The following is a 19,539-nucleotide window of genomic DNA, read 5'->3' as shown; positions in this document are numbered from 1 at the left end:
CATATTATTCACCTGCAGAGTTTATTGAAAATCCCAAAGTTAATACCACAGAATGATCTGTCCTCACTGAAACTCCTGTGTCATCATGGGTTCTGCCCAGAGCTCATCTCACCAGGCAGCTGTCCAAACAAACGTTACGTAGCTGACGGTTATGTAATGCATGGAGTCAAACGCTGAGTGCATCCTCTGGCTGCCCTGCCGCTTCCCACACTCAGATAAAATATTTCAGGTTAACTCAAAACTTCTGAAATACAGATTAAATCAATGCTGTACACTAAAAAGTCTTCTCTGAGACAAACTTCAGTGGTAAATATTCTCTACTGCACTGGGAGCAGTGGTAGAGAATATTTACCTGCAGCAGAAACATCAATGAAAACAATATGAGCACAAAATTAAAACAAAGTCTTTGTGTGCAACAGAAAACTATGAACCAGCCGTATCACCTGCATGAACTAAATGTCACACAAGAAAAGTGAAGGTTGCACTGACTTTGCAGAAAAAAAAATTGCTGTGCAAAAAGGCAGATAAACTTGCAGCAGCGAATAAAAGCAGAGATAAAGAATGCGGCTTACCGTCTCATTCTCGTCTGGGTACATACTGTCCAACAGCAGAGTCAAAGCTGCAGAGAAACAATAAGCTTTCCAGCCAGCAGCACTGATGAAGGATGCTGATGATGCAAAGGAACACAGCAGTTCCTGCCTATTCACCAACTCTCTCTCTCTCTCTCTCTCTCTCTCTCTCTCTCTCTGTGAGTGAGTGAGAGTCTGACTTGTCCCTGTGGCAAACCAGATGATCCCACTATGAGAAACCCCTCAAGCCCTCCTCTTATACATCGACTCTAACTCACTGGTTCTTACATAAACAGAGAGGGGGAAATCAGCAGTGCCCTGCCACAACAAACGTAGCTTGACCTGTCCTTTCATAATGCCATAATGTTGCCCTGACACACACGTCGCAGCTGACATAATAATCAACATGTGCACACACACATATCGCTGTAAAGCTCCCAGAGGGATTAGAAAAATCTCCACAAAGACAGAGAAAGACTACCACACATCTGTTCCTCAAATCACTGGAAACGGTAACATTTTAAACTGGATCATACCTAATTATGAGTAAACAGGACAGATATGGACTTATTCCGTCACAAAATGTTGTGGTAGTATTGTGATAATGACAAAAATGATGATAATTTAGGTAAGTGTACGGCTTCTGGTTCCCACAAGTCTGGACTGGAAGTGAGCCGCGCCATCTTGGTAGACAAGTGCAGCGCAATCCATAGCGGACACATGGCTTCGATACCGACAAAAAGAAAATATGTGAACACTCTTGACCAATGTGCAAGAGAAAGATGCATGGACAAAATGGCTGCTGTCAGATTGTCACACCATTTGAGACAATTAAAAGTTAAGGACGTCTGAACTCTTGGAGTGAATAACAAGGTTCTGGTGACTGGCATAGTTAGCACATGTAGGAACAAAAACATAGGCTACTTGTCCGTCTTAGCTAGCAGATAAAAGCTACATTAGCTAAGCTAATTTTGCTACTAAGTACTACAGTAAATATGACTGATATATTACACAGAAGTGGGTAAAGTACTCAAAAATTGTGATCGAATAATAGTTGTAATGTACTTATATTGCTTATATGTTAGGAAAAAGGCGAGAGCTACTGCTAAGCTTTTGGTTTGTTTATTGTTGTCATAGTAACCGCCTGCCAAGATGGCCGTCAGCTACAAAGTTCACAGACGTTTGATGTCACATGGGAACTACGTATCAGCAATAAATCAATTAACTGCATGTTAAATTAAAATGACGATGTTTGTTAAAGAGACGCTGCCCTTTAATATCGGCACCAAGTACGAAGTAGTTCGTTTGCACTTCCTGCCACTTTTGCCTGTTTTCCCTGTCTAATCTGATTGATTATTATTTATTGAAATGTGATTTTTGGTTACAGAGGCTTTATAATCCATTTTATTACTGTTTTTTTATTTTTATTTTTGATATTTAAATTCTCTTCCAGATCCAGTGATAAATGTTCTTTAGAAATTAAAGGTGTTTTTTATTATTTTTGAGAAAGTACACTTGCACCAATAAGTCATTATTATTAATAAATTAGTTGAAAATATTCTCAAAATAATAATATTGTATATCGCAATAATTTTTGGGACAATTTATCATCCAACAAAATTTATCACCATGACACATTTAGCATTCATAGCACCACAAACACAAAAACTGGTCTTTAGAAACATTCTTATTTAAAATTGGCTTCTTCAGTTAATTAAAAAAATGTGATTTGTATCACCAAACTGCACACAGTAACAAGATTTAATCATATTTTCACATTTTAATTATATTTATTGATGCTCTTGGTGGAGAAAACATTTCCGATGATGCTGGATGGTTATGTTTTATTCTGTCAAATCGGAATTTATTACGAAAACGATAAATCTAAATTCTTATCGTCATAACTGATAACAATACAATAAATGCCCACCCCCAACCCCACACATTTCTCATTTATTTCTATTCTACTAAGTATTTCTGCTCTTTATAGCTCAGTTTACAACCAGTGATTGCTTTAAATCACAGCTGAAATGAGTTCAAGTCAAAAAGAAACATGTGAAACTCAAGATATAAACATTACTAGTTACATGTCTGATTTAGACTTACAAAAAAAACAGATTAAACAGTTAAGTGGAATTTGAAGAGACGATTTCATGAAGAAAATAAAACAAAAGGGAAGTATTTAGCTAAATCACAAGGTCAGTGTCTCACCCGACGCCCTGTTGCTCAATAACCGTCCAGTAAAGCAGAAGGTCAGCTGCCAGACGGCCTGAAGCTTCAAGCGTGAGCATAATATGATACAAGAGAACAACAAACCCGCCAGGCTGATGCTTTGTGACATTGATTCACACGCAGCAGACAACACCGCAGTTTACTGCCCTCCTCCAGAACGTTTCCTATTATTTAATACCTGCTGCTCTGTCACCAAAAATGACTTCTAGAGCCATTCCTTAAGGTCAAATGAGTCAATAATTAGGGCTGCAACTAACAATTATATCAGTAATCAATTAATCTGATGATTAATCAAACAAAAAAATGTCACATTTTGCAGATTTTTCATTTAACCTTTTTGATACAACATTAGAAACACATTAAGAACAATCAAAATCCTGTTTTAAATAAGAAAATAAATGTTTTACTGATAAAAATGCAACAATACAGCATTCAGTCACTGCGAAAACACAAACTCTTATTTGGTCACTTATAACAAAGCATTTTTCACCTGTTATCTGCCAATGTAACCAGTATGTTTTCACCAATATTAAACACGTTTTTATTTCTTTCTAAAAAATTACTTGTGAGTTAGTTTTGTCTTATTTCAAGATACGTCCACCAGAAACCAGACCAAAATTACTTAGGAAGATGTTGTGGTTTTGCAGTGCATTTGTAGCAGCAGATGCATCTGCAGCTACAAAATACTTATATGATCAATATGTGATGATATACGTTTCTGAGCTTTTCACATATTGGGTTATGTGTTGATTATGTTTTGGATTAAGAAATTAATAATTGGTTAATCCAGGAGATTTTTTTTTTTTTTTTTTAAGAATTTGTACCAGGTGAAGCTAAAACTGTGCATCTGGAAGACTTGAAGGGATCTGGGAGAACAAATTTACAGATTTATTTATTTTTTAATCTTAAATGGAAAATGTATGTATTTTTTCACAGTTTTGGCTTAATCACTGCTCTGGCATGTTTACAAAGAGTAAACATGCCATTTACTCTGTCAGTAAATGGCATGTTTTGAGTTTGTAAACGATTAATCAATTAATTTTCTGATTAATCGTTTCAGCCCTAAGATGAGATCTGTTTCAAACTAAGATGAGATCTGGGATGAAATTAGCAAACTGGTGGTGGCCTCGTTTAGGTCAAAATCACAATCTTCTTTTAGTACAAAGTGTACGAAAAGATTAAAAACAAAACAGTCCAAGGATATAAAAAAAAACAATCTTGCATTTTTCCAAATTACGACCTGAGCTTTGCCGTGTTTCCATCTGAAGGTCTACAGCTGAAGGACATTTGGGATGCTGCTACCATCAGACATCTCAATAAACGGAGAATCAACAGACAATGCAAACCACTCAGGTGTCCCCAGAATCAGTGTTTTTACTTTGCTCAACTTCTTCCTTGTGTCACTTTTTGCAAATCAATTGGAAAAAGATCTAATTAGGACACGAGAAGCTCAGTGAATGTAAGGAGGCAATCAAACACGCGAGGAATTGCTTCCTCCAATCAATCTTGTGTCTGGGAGTAGTTGGAGGTTTTAAGCTGATTACATTTCATTTCATAAAGAGCAGTGGGGCTCATCAGGGTGGAGAGGTGCTATTAACTGTGACAATCAAGGTTCAGAGGGGATAAGTAAAGTCTCAAACTACTTCAAGTGGTGAGACAGAAGTTAAAAGGGCCAAGAAGCAACTGATTTACACACCATCTGTTTTAATATTTAAGATTAATTGTCCAAAAGATAAAAGATGTATTGAACACCCAGCTACAACAACATTAGATTTCAGTTAAACCAAGGGTGCAGGGTCTGCAAGCAACACACAACTCCAAATTGCGAGTAAGCTTGTTGACGTTGCTCCCAATTTTTAAACTGCATTTAAAAAATAAGTAATAACTGTGAAAAAAGAAGAAGAAGTATTTTAGGGTGCATGCACACCAGCTCTCTGCTTATTCCGGTTTAATTAAACCATAGTTAATTCGATTTTAAAGTTCGGTTTATTTTAGTATGTATGAATACACAATCAAATTCTGGTGAGGACCAAAAAAGCAAACGCTGGTCCACCTACAAATCTGTCTCGGTTCGGTTGAAGGGAACTTTGGTGTGGCCGTTTACCTCAGTAGTTATTGGTGCAGCACCACCACAGGTGAGGAGGGGAATAGATTTCTCAATTAGTTTGGTGTGTTCGACACAGTGCAGCATGAAAGCAAAATACAGCAGCTGAAAATATAACAAATGTTGCAATTTTGGTTACCAATCAGACGGAGTCTACTGGACTATCAGGTGGGAATACATCCTAAAAATCGTTGACAGTCCAACGAGACCGACTCAACTCCCCACCCCCATGACCTCATTTTTTAGGTCAGCCTATTTCAGGGTTTATGCCACCTGAGGCAACTGGGAACTGGTTGGAAGAAACAAACAGGAATCTAATTTTTTCTTCAAGCAACCACAATTTTAGCGCCCTAAAGTCAAACCATTCTCTCCACACAAATCATCAAAACCGATGCCTCCAACATTCATATGGAACATGCAATATTTGAACTCTGCATGGTGAATCACACTAAATCAGACAATGCAGAGTTATGCTTCACCTAAAGCTTACTTTTTAAAACTGACGCCTTGTCCTGCAGTCGGCTGCAGCAGAGAGACGGCTCTAAACAGAATGCTTTCTAGAGGAAAAGTGACTTTTAGCTTCAGCTCATCATGTTGGGTTCTTACAAACATTTTACAGCAAATGACGAAGGATTATTATGATCCCGGAGGCAGCGGGATGATGAAAAGCAGCAGACGAGAAAGTGCAGCGAAGCAGCAAATTAAAACACACTGAGACCTTGACAGCTATTCTATTAAGTGGCTACAGGGGAGCGTCTGCTTCACTGAGTTCACTGTCCAATCCCAGGCGGCTGGAAGCTTTTTCAGGCGGTGAAAGCATGTTGGTACAGTGATGTATCAGATGGTGAGTTTGAAATATTTAAAATTTATGGTCAACCGCAATAGAAATATCATGACTGGCTTGTTTACAGGCATTTCTTCATTCATTTCTAATGTTTGACATACAAAAACAGCAAAAACAAAGTAGAACATTGTGAAAAAGTCACTTGTTTTTATAAAAGATTCAGTATACATCCAGTGAAATATTTCTAGTAAATTTGAGGATTATGACTTATGCGTAGTGAAAATGCAACATTTTTGTTTCAGATATTAAGAATATTACAAAAGATTAAAAAATATATTTTTAAACTGATGATTAATCAGATAAACAAATTAGCACATTGTGCAGATTTTTCATTTGACCAGTTAACTCTTTTTTACACAATATTCAAACTGTATTAAAATAAACATATAACTCAGTTTTCTTTTAAATGAATGTGAATCTGAACCAGGTGAAGCTAAAACTAACTATTTGAGAAGTTCTGAGTAAAACATTTTTACAAACCAAGTTGTTTTCGTCTTGCAAGCAAATATATTTACCTTGTAGTTTTCTCTTAACTACTGTTCTAAATGTGTTGTTTTTTCAGCAAATTTACTTTTTTGAGTCTGTATACTCCAGTTAATGATTACTATATTAGTTGACAATTAATAAATAATTGATTAATCATGATTAATCCAATTGATCATTTCAACCTTATTGAAGATGTCCATTTTTGACACTTGTTTTAGAAAATCTGAAGTCTTAGACATTTAGAATATTACATAAGATCAAAAAAGGATTTTCTAAATATGTCAGAAATATCCTAATTTCCATGCACTCAGTATTTGGTTGGGCATGTTTTTGTGTTATTTACTGCATTAATGCAACATGACGTTGACGTAAGCATCAAAAAATATTGAATTCTTTCATAATATTCTTTATTTTTGAAAAACAAACCAAACCTCTCTTTTTACTGGCCATAACTAAGTGAAATCAGTTTGAGACAACAGCTCGGGGATTAAACAATGAAAGACCAGAGGCAACTGCTTGTTGACAAAGTGGTTCTCTGTGTTTGCTCCAGCCAGCAGATAAGAGCTTGGCAACTTCGGCACATCCCACTCTTAACTCTCCACTTGAGCAGCGTGTCAGCAGGAGCTGGAGAGGCTTGAAAAAAGGAGTGCGACCCAACCGCCGGACAAACACACACGCCTCTACTCTGTTCCACTGACACTGTGGTTCTGGTTTACAACATTTTCCTACTTCTTTTGGGTTTCTTTGCCTTAAATTTGTTCTTAATACCATTAAAGGGGCAGAATTATGTGTTATCCATATACATAGTGTCATTTTATAACATAATAATGTATTAATATTGTTATTATTAGTATTACTATGATGAAATTTGTCACTTTCTGCAATTTTTTCATTTAAGCTTTTTACGCACCATTCGAAGTACATTAAAATATGCAAATAAACATAATTCTACTGCTTTTTAAGTAAGAAAATAACATTTTCCATTGCCAGAAAATTAGTTGAAGTCCAACACAAAGTATTCGTCTTTTTATCACAAGATTTTATCATAAATAGAACCTCGTTTATCTAGAGACTTTTACCGAAAATCAGTTTCTATTTAGCTCAGTTCCCTTTAGTTTTTAGTAAATTATCCCGTAGGCCATACAGTTCACATTGTCCTAATTAAATACTTGAACTTGGTGAAATATTAGCATACATTCTGAAAGAAAGTGACCCAAATCCTGTTCTTATAACTGCAAATAAATTTTTTCAATTAAGACCAAAATAATTTGAAAACTACACGTCTTTCCTTGAATATAGCAAACATGCTAAATCATTTTTAAGGTTTGGATCCAACATAACCTAATTACAAAATAATGATAATCATAATAATAATTGTTTTTTTATTATTATTATTTTCTTGGCCCCCAAGTGACAAAAAGTTTGTACATCCCTGCTCTAGACAAACGGGCTCAAAGAAAACAAAGTACTTCCGATAAATAATTTCTTTGCTTCATAAATGGTTGTTCTGCAGCCAAAAATACTCAACTAAAGCATAAAAAACCCCATAAAATTATAATTTATTGTCTTTGTTGTCAAACAGCTATAAATATTTGCATGTTTTAAATTTTCAAACCAACTGCATCTTCAACCATTACGTAATTAAGCTGGCACAGAGTTGAGCATCGTTACTCTTTTTGGTGATTGCTTTCAGGAGTTTTAGCTGCGGCAGCATTTCAGCAGGACTGGAAACACGCAGTGATATGCAGCGTTCACATTCACAGCACCTCTGATTTTTATTTTAAATGCTCAGAGTCTAAAACAATAAATGATAAAATTTTGAAAATGCTAAATGCATGTGTGTCAGGTAACACTGACCTGACCCAGGAACGAGTTCAGTGCAGACGAGTTGCTGACAGCCAAAGCCCGACTGCTTGAGGACAAAACTGGAACGAGCGTAACTACTTTGACCTTTGTTGCTATTAAACTGGGGCAAAGAAATGTTGAGGAAGGAAGGAGCTCCGCTTGATGTACTGAAACTGCATATGTTGAGCTTCTGATAACCTTTCAGAGAAAACATAATCAGTCTGTTGTGACGTCGGTGAGAGGGGACACATGATGCTGAACACCGCAGCGAACAGAAAAGGTCAAAACAAAGGAGTTGGTATTTTTAGTCAGTACAAAGAAGAGAGTTGGCTCAGTATTTAAAGATAAAACACTAAGAACAACCTTCTGTGGGAAACTTTATGCAGTATTTTCATCTAAATGCACATCTGTGAAGACGTTTTACCTTCTTTAATTTAAATATCAATAAGATATGTATTTTTCTTGTACTTGTTTAGTTACTTGGTTAAATATTTTCAACCTTGTTCAAACAATTTTTAAGGAGACATTTAAAAATGTTTGAAAAGGTTTTGTGTCTTACTTTAAAAACTTTGGCACATTTTAAAAATAAAAGTTACGCACTGCACATTTAAAAAGGGATGGAGTGGGGTTTAGCAGCAGCTCCATATTTGGGTGATTGACAGCGCTAAGACCCTCCTCCTGGCTCTGATTGATTGCTTCTAGTTAGCAATGTGACATTGCCAAAGGTGGAGGAGCTCAATTTTTTTCACAGATTATCTGCTCATGCCATACAGTCATGAAAGTGAAAGTTTCAACAAATATGTAAAAAAAAATATATTTTATATAAAAGTTGCATAGTGAAGCTTTAAGAAGCTTGCCAAATATTTATATTTCAAAGCAGAACCACATAAAGAGAATGCTTCTGTTTGGAAAGTTTTTCATTCCTATAACCACCAGTGCCCTCTACTGGATGGAGGCCAAACTACAACACCAAAGGTAGGTTGCTAATCGATTAGGACTAATTTTAATCTAATAAACCATTAATCTAATGCCAAGTTGATTAACTGCTTGCATCCCCAGGGCTTCCCCCTGAAAACTTTCTAAGCCCGGTGGTCAGGGCACTAGGGTGATCATCCGGCAGTCTACTATACTATAGTAATTATGCATTAATGGAAGACATTATTAACAAAACCTAAGCTATGATGCTAACTTTAATAAAACTAAGATAAATAAACCACCCATGCCAAGCTTATAAAACAAACGCCAGGCTTATAAAACACTGCAGGAAACCCGGCACCCCTGCTACTGACCAACATGCAACAGAAGACGATTCTGACCTGGAGATGTTCAGTCGAAGAGCTGCTCAGTTCATCTCCCGACTCTGAGTCGTTGGTGCGTCTCTCCTCTCCTGCCGAGTCGCAGTGCTGCGTGGCGTCCGGCGGCGCCCTCAGCGAGTCCGGCGACCGGGTGCGGGTGCGAGGCAGGGTGCTGGACGAGCCTTTTTGGGGGAAGCCGCCCTGAACAAGGATTTCTGCAAGACAGCGCTCGTGCTCGGTGGGCGTACCGGGAGCATGGTGGTGGTTACTGTTCCTGCGGGGGATCGGGGGACTGAAGTGGGCTGAAGAGGCGGTTTGGGCGGAAGGAGAGCGCCGGGTTTTGGACTCGTTTCGGTGAAGGGAGTCAGCGGCTTGGTTATTGATCCCCAGGTCCAGAGTGTTTGGTTTCACCCAGAGGGAAGCGCCGCTGCGCGGGTTGGAGTTTCCAGACGCAGAGTGGGAGTGTGAGAGGGGTTTCGGTGGCGGCATGAGGGCTTTCCGGACCTCACGCACATACTGAGCCGGTACGTAAAACGGCTTTGTGGTTTCGTCTTTCCTCACCTGCCACCAGTCCTCATTAGCTTTCTTCATCAGCATGTAACATTCCCCTTCCCGAATGGTGATGACGCGGTCCTTGGACTTGTACTCATAGTCGTACTCGACTTCGATGTAGATCTCGCCCGGCGCGATGGGCAAATCCGCCATGATGCCTCTGACTGTCCCACAAGGCGGCTCAGCATAAGAGGGAAATATTTACCACCATGGCTCAGCAGCAGACCTGGAAACAGAGCAAACACAAAATCAAATAAATACAATTTATTGCACAGCAAAAATTTGTTATCATGACAGGCCTGCTTAATGCCATTTTGTTGCCTGTAGGAGTTTTGAACAGAAGATTTTAGATCCCACATTTATAAACAACAGTATGAATATGATAAATGCACCCGATTATTACAAAAAGCTCAAACTTAGGCACAGTTTCCCGTTACTGCCCTGACTCTTTTGGCCTAGCTGTGAAGATGTTTTACCTTCATAAAATAGCAAAACATTTATTAGTCAGTTTGAGAAACTTTAACTTAAAGAAAATTAAAGAATTGTGCCCATGTTTAAAGAAAGTTCAAAATTTAAGGTGGAGAAATGTTGAAACTTTGATGTTCTGGAAAAAAAAGAGAAGAAGAAATCAGAAATTATTTCTATTTTTAATCTCTTATGCAACAAATGTTTAAACAAAGGCACCATCGGTTTCTGAAGCCTAATACTCTGGGAAACCAATCACAGTGAACAAATAAGATACAAACGGAGAGGATTTAATCCTCTTTAAAGGCTGAATGCACCGTCCCGCTCAGAACTTGAAATCATCACATGAGATTAGCCAGGAGGGGAGCGAGGCGAGTCATGCAGTCTTCATTTACTTTGCTCTGCGCTGAGCTAAAGGACAGTAGGTACAGTAACAACTCAGGCATGTTGCTGCTGAGCGGGGAGATCAGTAGAGTCACTCACATAGCTTTCTGCTGACGTCACTTTTATAAACACGCAAACACACCTAACGTCCCTCGTACAACATCTAAGTGTAAGCCATTGTTTCCACTATTTATCTACACTTAGCAGCAGATTGAATAAAATATACAAGCTTTTATACGAGGCATTTTCTTTATAAATACAACTTGAGTGTCCAAAGAAAGAGAGAAAAAACTAGTTGTGTTGTAATCTGTTTCTCAGCGGTGATCTCATGTTGTCTTGTGTCGTAAATTCAGAGCGCTACTTCCTCTACAGCCTGTGCTTTCCCTCCTTTTTGCAAAACCAAAACTTGGTCAAAACAGAAAAAGTTTACTCAGCTTTTTTCCCCATTTGAAAAAAAAAAAAAAAAAAAAAAAAAACGCAACCAGGAGTAGAAGTTTAAGCTAAAAAAGTAAAACTAAAGTCACTCTAGCAGGTGATATCAACAACCAAATCCCAACATTTCTATGGACTTGTTGCACTGTGACGTCCAAAGATCCTGCTGGAGGAAAGGGAAAAAAAAGTGCTTGCTGCGGATGATGACTGCCATTGTTTGTAGCAGTCAAGTTGTCACCATAACACGCTAAATCTGAAATGTACATGTGGTATATAAAAAGGAAAAGGGACGCACTGCTTTGCTACTAATTTTCAACACTTCAACTAGATAACAAGGTCAGGAAGAAGTTTTATTTACAAAAAATGGCAAGAAGGGATCTAAGTCACTTAGGCTGGCTTGACTTTGACAACCAAATCCCAACATTTCCCAACCTTAGCATGTAGATGTGCTGCAGAATTTTGGTGTTTTGGTTCAGTTAAAAAAAAAAAAGAGGCTACCCACACAGGGGTTTGAATTAGCTAATCAATCACCGTGATCAGTTATTAACAATTGTGTTAATAAACATCAAGCCTGAAAACATAAAACTTTGAACGGACTGAATGTTCTGTTCTTTATGTGGAAAATGTTTGGGTGTTTTTTTGGTGTTGAATCCTGATACATTAGTAGTGTTGTTGTCAGTCGGTTGCTATGGCAACAAGTCTGTGTGTACTGTAGCCAACACAGAGCGCAAGAGAAAAGAAGAATATGAATGTTTTTGTTGTTGTTCAACGATTTTTCTGTTATTTTTCCCACTGCTGTGCGCACTGCACTGAATTAATAATACTTACATCTCCAGGTTTCATTAGCCGTAGCTAACTTGGAATGCACATACTTTATGTCGGTGGTGTCCCAAAGTGCGGCGCGTGGGCCATTTGTGGGCCCCGAAACTGATTTTATGTGGCCCCCCCAACAGAATTTAAAAGCTACTGCAGTTTAAAAGTAAAAATTTCCAGTTATTAAGCAGCATTTTCGATCAGCTGGACAGTAGCTTTATGAAGATCAGTGATTAGGTGTGATTAGGCTAAACGTGCCAGGATTATTCCCGATCCACTGGATAATTTCCCCACAGATTAAGTGGCTGGTCTGGACAGAAATCCATTAACCAAATGAAAAATACAAAGAACAGGAGGAAGCTTTCCTTGTTCACCTTTAACCTTTTAATTCAACCAGCTGCACTAGAGAGGACGACCATAAAATTAAAATGAATAAATTAAATCTGTTTTAGCACATCAACTGTATCAATTCATTTTTGTTGCCGTCTTGATGAGTTGGTTTAAATTGTTTACTTGAATACATCCCATTAAATAAAGCAAGACAATGTCTATTTGTGCCAAAGCAATCAAATTAAAATGATTTCCCAATGCAAAAACAGAAACATGTAAAACTCTGATACTTCTGGATGGAAATTAGAAATACATCATCATCATCAAAGAGAATAAATCCTGGGGAAAAGGCTTATTTTCCAGCTGTTTCTTGATCAGTGATGTCCAAAGTTTGTACCCTGGGGCCAAAACTGGCAAATTTAAACTACTGATGAGCCACAAAATTCATTAATTAAAAATGCAAAAATTTGGTTATTTTGAACTTTTTTCCTTTTTTAGTCTTGCCTGTTTAACAATAAACAAAACTTTTATTAAATTTGTATTTCATTAAAAATTCAAAACATAAAAAAGGAAAACAAACAATTTCCTAATTTTCTCTGTCATTGATTTTTTTCTAATTTGTTGACCAAATTTCTTACTATTCTTGATTTGTGTTCAGGGACCAAACAAAATCAATTCAAAGGCCACAAATGGCCCTCAGGCCTCCCTTTGGAGTACCTTTATTTAAAGGAAGCAGAAGAAAACGACTCATTTTCTGGTTGAAATCCATTTGTATAACAGAGATACAATCAAGTCAAGTTTTCTAAATGATAAATATTTTTAGTACAATTATGTTTTGTAACTGGGAAACTGCTTAGATTCACTTTAATTATTGGAAAAACAGAAATATGCTCAGACTTAAGGATGTAATGAGAGAAATGAAGGTTTTTCAACTTTAAATAGCATTAGAAGAAAATAGTGTATTAGCAAATAATAAAAAAGTTTTTAAAAAATGGATCATTACAAACACTTTCAACAGTGTAGCTTGTATGTTTCTCTCTCTAAAGCAAATTATAGAAAGTTTTGAAAATAATTTGGCTGAAAACAATGGATACTTCCTGGCCTCTGTTCTTCATAAAGAAAGGCGTGAGGAAGATTAATTACCCTCAGGCTGTTTGCCTTTTTTACTTATCCCCACCTAGACTAAGCCTCTGCTTCTGCGTTGGTATTTAGCAAACCGCACAAATCTTCCCAGAGTCCAATCAGCAAAATCAGAGGCGGTACGTTAATTTAAAGTGATGGTAATAAGCTTTACAGAGAGGCGTGGTCTGGAGGTTTGAGACATGAATAACAGAGTGAGGAAACATGCAGAAAAAAAAAAAGCACGCCCGTCTCAGCTGCTGACCGTTTCACATGATTCCTGTTTGCAGGGCTCTGAGGCCGGGATGCCACTGATTACTGTGATTCGGTTGCTTTCATCACACAGAGGAAATCACTCACCCATTCTGGTGAAATCTGAGAGAAGGGAAGTAACACTGAACTTTTGTTACAGCGAGAGCAATAGTTGGAAATTTGCATTATAATGATGTACTTATAAAGATAGGAAGTTCTTAGGAGTGTTAAAACGTCTCTAATCATGAGGGCCAATGTGAATATTTTTATCATGACTCAGTGAAAACAGACTTGCAATGTTTAGGGGAAAAACACTGTAAAAACATTTTCTAAAAACAGAAGTTTAAATACCAGATAAGGCTGAGTAATCTTGTTTAAAAATAAAAATCACAGATTTGTTTTCATACCAAATTCGATTATTTTTTTCTTAAAATATAATATAATAACATATTCATTCATTTTATTTTAATTGCATTTCCTTCAGGTTCAGCCAATCTTCCCATGACCGGCTCTGACAGGTGATCACAAAGTCCAAAACAAGAAAGAAAAAAACCACATACAGTTCCACCAATTACAGTTTTCTGGCCGATCACCGATCTTTGAGAACCGTGCCGTCCTAATTCTGATACTGATTTGTCTGAAGAGTTGCTTGATATATTGACAAAGTTGCTCAGTTGTCAAAAGGTGTCAAATTGGCTGATTTTCAAACTTTTGGGGAGGTCGATAACAGTGGATGAGATCAGTTTCCCATGAAAGTATTGGTTGATTATCATAATTAGGGAAATCAAGGCTGATTTATCAGCCGAACGATTTGTCTGTGCACGCCTAGTAAATATCAGTTATCAACCAAAACAGCAGCATTAATATCGGATATCGGTATCGGCCTAAATCCTCATATCGGTGCATCCCTCGTTTAATAGACTACTTGCTGGATACACTTAAAACATTTTCTTAACATGCATACATCAATGGCTATTATATTTGTTGAAAAATACCTGAATTTTATCTAAATAACAGATAAAGCATCAAAAAACCATTCATTTTCCCCTTGATGTACTTTTCTGAGTTCAACAAAAAGAAATCAGATAAAAGTGGTAAACATATTCTTTGATGTATAAATTGAGATAATCTTATTTCATCATCTGATTCAGAGCTATCATCACCTGAAGCAGCTTTTTTCCATGATCTGCTGCAATTCTTGGACAAAAAAGAAAGGCAGGAGGAAGTAAGTGTCTGCCAGGATTGGTTGATTTCTGGTAAATAACTCTTTAGAGCAAACATAACAGCAGATAAAAGGTTTCTTGATGCATTGGTATTACAGAAAATAGAGGTGCTTAAGGTGGTGGAAAACCACTTTTATGACTATCTTTACCTGGGAAATTATCTATATTTTCTCTAAATGAAGAAGATAAAAGACAATGATTTTACACCAAAAAAATAAATACAAAAAAATCTGAACTTCCTCTTTAATATACATCTGTGCATAACACTACACTTAAAAAACGTGACTGAGCTAAATTAATTTTACAAAACAAATAGCCTATTCATAGCAAAAAGAAACTTTTAATTATTTATCATGCTATCAAAAATACTAAGTAGAATTTAATTATATTTTATCATATTAAATAATTACTAAATTCTGCCCATTGGAAACTCCTTGGTTTTAACTGCCCTACATTTGAACCAAACATAATTAAATCAACAGTTCTTATTGAAATCTGAAGTTTTTAAAATATATTGTATATTAATTGTCACTTTGCTGCTATAATATTTTTAAATAACACTTTTCTGAGTGTAGACGTTTTGGTGACATGGTTTTTTATATATCCTCAAGAAAAACTGGTTTGGCACAAAGCTTGTGATTTAATTAACATACATTTACATGCACCAAATAAGCATTTAGCTTCAACTCATTTCAAAGTCGCTGGTTTTGGAGTTTCAGTTTCAGGATCGTTTTGTGGGCGACTAGAAACGCAACTTAGCACTTCTATTGATAACCTCCCCCAAAAAACCTAGAGATAGAGTCAGCACTCATTAACTCATGCGTAAGCGCTTCCTTTACGGTGAATAACACAGTTTCACCAACTTAGACTTAAGACTTTTTAAGGTCATTATGAATTAAATTTAAGACCTCTAGCTCCACAGAAATGGATGAACTTTATCCAGATAACTGGCAATAAATTAGCACTTTATTCATGATAGACGCAAAAAAAAGCTGGCTCGCTGGCAAGGATATGTTAGCAGCTAGTTAGCGTAATCTCAACTGTCTCCAGTCACAGAGATTACATAGAATATACTAGATTAGCCAGTTCTGAAAAGACCAAATTAAAGACCAAATTACTTTTTAAATGAATTTCAGACTTTTTAAGTTTCTTTGACACACTGGATGGAAAATGACGAACATTAGAAATTAGCAGAGCCAGTCCAGCTGTGACCTCTGCATGCAGCCACACCAAATATAGGCCCCCAAGTTGCCCCAAACAACTCTGTTTACGCACAAACCGCCCCAGTTAGGAACGTCACACCAACACTTTCCAGGAGACCCAGCTCCCTGAGGTTCATTAGGACGAGTATAACCACAATCTGTCACACAGTCAGCTGCAGCCCACTTAAACGGGAACACACACAACCTGCCAGCGCACAAGCAGGAAGGCCGTGTCTGGAGGAGGCATCGGAGCAGGTCGTCCCACATTTCTCCTCCCACACACTGTTATTTCAACCAATATCTCAACGGAAAGATGGTCCTTAATGTCAGGTGTCCTTGGGATGCTTTGGAAAATGTGCTATATCCACTATATATCTACAGCAAATAATGCATTATTTATTTGACACATAGAAAAGAAAACTGAAAAACAATGACGGACAAAGGTTAAACTGTGATTTATGGAAAACTTAAACCTACAAATCTAGTAATGCACCAATCATTGAGCTAGTTCTGGTTATTGGCACGAAAATGTTTTTGTTTTTTGCATGTTTGTTTGCTTTCCCTAATTTTCACTGGATTCTAAAATATCAAAGAACCTGAAACGCTTTTTATATTCTTTTCAACTTTAATTAAACTAAAACTTAATCACACAAGTAAATTATGATGCGTCATAGTGTGAAAAGATTAATTCAAACTGGCAGATCAGATTAAAAAAATACAGTAGTATCAGCCCACAAAAGCTTGATTGATGCATCTCTGAATGAGCGCATCATTATATAAAAGGTATAATAAATATGAACACAACATTTGGGCCAATAATATCTGGTATTAGTACTGCTGTTGTTGCTGATAACCAATATTTAATTACATTATTATTTAGATTATACATGTCAACAAAATGAAACAAACATTCTGCCTACATCGCTTCTCTGCTTAACTTAACACAGATTGCAACATGACATACATAAACACCACATGTTTTTATCGCCCCAGTTTTACTGACCGGAAAGATATTTTTTTAAAAGTATATATCAGTATGTATCTATATATTGTTCTTTCTGTACTAAAATGGTCAGGACAAACAGAACTGTGATTATCTTTGTTGTTATTTTTAGCCAAAACCAATAATCATTTTCTATGTGAAGGTTTTGTGCTCCAGTTTTGACTATCAACCAACTATTTAAATGTAAAACTATGATTTATGAAGTGAGTTTGCTGTTATAATTTGACTGTCAATGTGAGATAAAAATACACTATAAACTACAAATAAATCAGATTTATTGTGATGCAAACTGAACCTTTAGGGAGTATAAATGGATGTTTGCTTTAAACAGATTTATTTACTTACTGTCATTTCGCAAAACTATACAATTTCTATCAGTTTTACGATTTAAAAAAAAGACATAAATATATGTCTTGACTTGTATTATTTATTTTGACTTAATGTTACTAGTTCGCCAAATATAGTGAGAAAATTACATTTCCTGCTCCTGTTTTTATATTTACAAAGTGTGAAAATTCATTTATGCGCTTTAAGAACAGGCTGAAGATTTAATTGTAGTTCATGTTTATGAATTTTAAAGCAAAGTTTCGTCTTAAATGTCCACCGTCCTGCCTTAATCTGTCGCTAACATTCGCCTAGCTAATTAGCTTTGTGGCTAAAACATTCCTGAGTGTCCCAGCCAAAGATCCGCACCTGAACGTGCCTCCGCTTGTGAGTCCTCCGGGAAAGGACGGCGAACTCCGGCGCTCCTCTGCGAACTTAAATCCCGGGAAACTTTTCCCCTCGGAGCTGCCACCGTGTCCGATTGAACGGTTGTCTTTTTCTTATTTATTTATTTTAAAGTTTCTCGGACAATCCCGTCCTTCCCTGTTCGGTATGTGTGGGGTGGGTAATCCACAACAGTTCCCGTTCCCGTGGACTCTCGCCTGCTTCTGACAACTTCGGCAACCACCTTTCAGCAAAGATCGTCTACTCACGCGACATTTCACTGTGAAGACTTTTCAGCGGAATCGAAAAGATGATTTATTTACAGTGTGCTAAGATGTAATTATTTTGCGAACTGTGTGATATTGCGCATCCAGATATTATCAGTTGACTAAGTGTGCGATTTTTCCAAGAGGCTCTTTAGATATTTGTCACGGAAATACGGTGAGAGTGAGGCATCGTCTTTATAAGGAATGACATGGTTCGAGCCCCTCAGGTGTTAAAGATGCAAACAAGGAATAAGCGCTCTCTTGCGGCAATAATGTAAAACTACAAGTGCTAGATAGATGCTTAAAAACAAAACAGGAAGGGGCCATAAGTTTCTCCAACTGAACAGAAACAAAACTTTAGTTATCTTTGGACCTAAAGAGGAATCTACAGTCAGCACAACTTCAGTTATTACAGCTAGAAACTAGTGATCCGGTCTGAATCTGGGTGAACATCCAGAATCACATAAAGACAGTTACAAAATCAGCCTTCTAACACGTGAAGAACATTTCTAGGATTAAAGGAGTCGGCCTAGTAGAAAAGCTCATCCAGAAGGTAATCTTTAGTGGCATTGTGCAACTGTCTTCACAGGTCTACCTAAAATAACTCTGTCCACCAGCTTCCTATACTTTAAAGACTTTAAAATACTCCCTTCTATAAATCACTGAACGTCACTGAATGGTTTAGCATCACAATACATTAAAAATCTGCTGTTGTTATAGCAACCTTCCAGACCTCTCAAGTATTCAGGTTCTGGTCTGCTCTGCATCCCAGAACCATGTTTGGAGAATCTCCATGTTCTCCAAACATGGAGAAGCAGCATTCAGCTTATATGCTCCACAAATCTAAAACAAACTTCCAGAAAACTGCAAAACAGCCAAAACAATGAGTTCTTTTAAATCCAGGCTAAAACCCACCTGTTCAGAGTTGCTTATGACTCATTATATCTGGAACATCATAATCAATTAATCAAATTAATTTGTATTGCTAATATAAGCAATAAGGCAGCTCAAAGTGCTTTACATTATAAAAACACAAAAAGTGACCAAAATATCATCACTAATTAAAGAACAAACATTACATTTTGTCAAGTGCCATGATAGACATCAAATATGTTGATCTTTAATTTATCGTTCAAATAGCAACTCTAAACAGGTGTGCTTTGAGTCTAGATTTAAAAGAACTCAGTGTTTCGGCTGTTTTGCAGTTTTCTGGAAGTTTGTTCCATATTTTTGGTGCATAGAATCTGAATGCTGCTTCTCGATTTTTGGTTCTGCGGATGCAGAGCAGACCAGAACTGGTCATAGGGGGTCAGTTTTTCTACTTTTCCCCTGTATCAGAATCATTTTTGCTAGCTTGTTTTATTTTCTTATAAAGCTCTTAATTACCTTGTTTACAAATAAAGCTAACTTGCCCA

General features: G+C 36.9%; 1 protein-coding gene across 5 annotated transcripts in view; it reads right to left on the bottom strand.

Moving 5' to 3' along the window:
• LOC106929534 (rho GTPase-activating protein 12-like) overlaps positions 1 to 18,136 on the bottom strand; it is a 59,768-nt gene extending 41,632 nt beyond the window's left edge. For 3 of the 5 annotated variants that reach the window (XM_088014922.1, XM_088014923.1, XM_088014924.1), the window contains exons 1-2: positions 17,844 to 18,136; positions 9,397 to 10,153 (exon numbers count right to left, since the gene is read on the bottom strand). In XM_088014922.1, coding sequence (XP_087871048.1) covers positions 9,397 to 10,080 — 684 coding nt within the window. In that variant the 5' untranslated portion in view covers positions 10,081 to 10,153; positions 17,844 to 18,136. The remainder of the gene's footprint in view (positions 1 to 9,396; positions 10,154 to 17,843) is intronic. The other 2 variants (XM_088014925.1, XM_088014926.1) reach the window with 1 other exon arrangement.
• Between the last annotated feature and the right edge of the window lie 1,403 nt (positions 18,137 to 19,539).

Source organism: Poecilia mexicana, unplaced genomic scaffold (genome assembly GCF_051168715.1).
Source record: "Poecilia mexicana isolate PSO_F unplaced genomic scaffold, ASM5116871v1 scaffold_17, whole genome shotgun sequence".
Classification (NCBI taxonomy): Eukaryota; Metazoa; Chordata; class Actinopteri; order Cyprinodontiformes; family Poeciliidae; genus Poecilia; species Poecilia mexicana.
The sequence above is the reverse complement of the archived record's forward strand: the minus strand, read 5'-3'. Positions and strand labels throughout refer to the sequence as shown.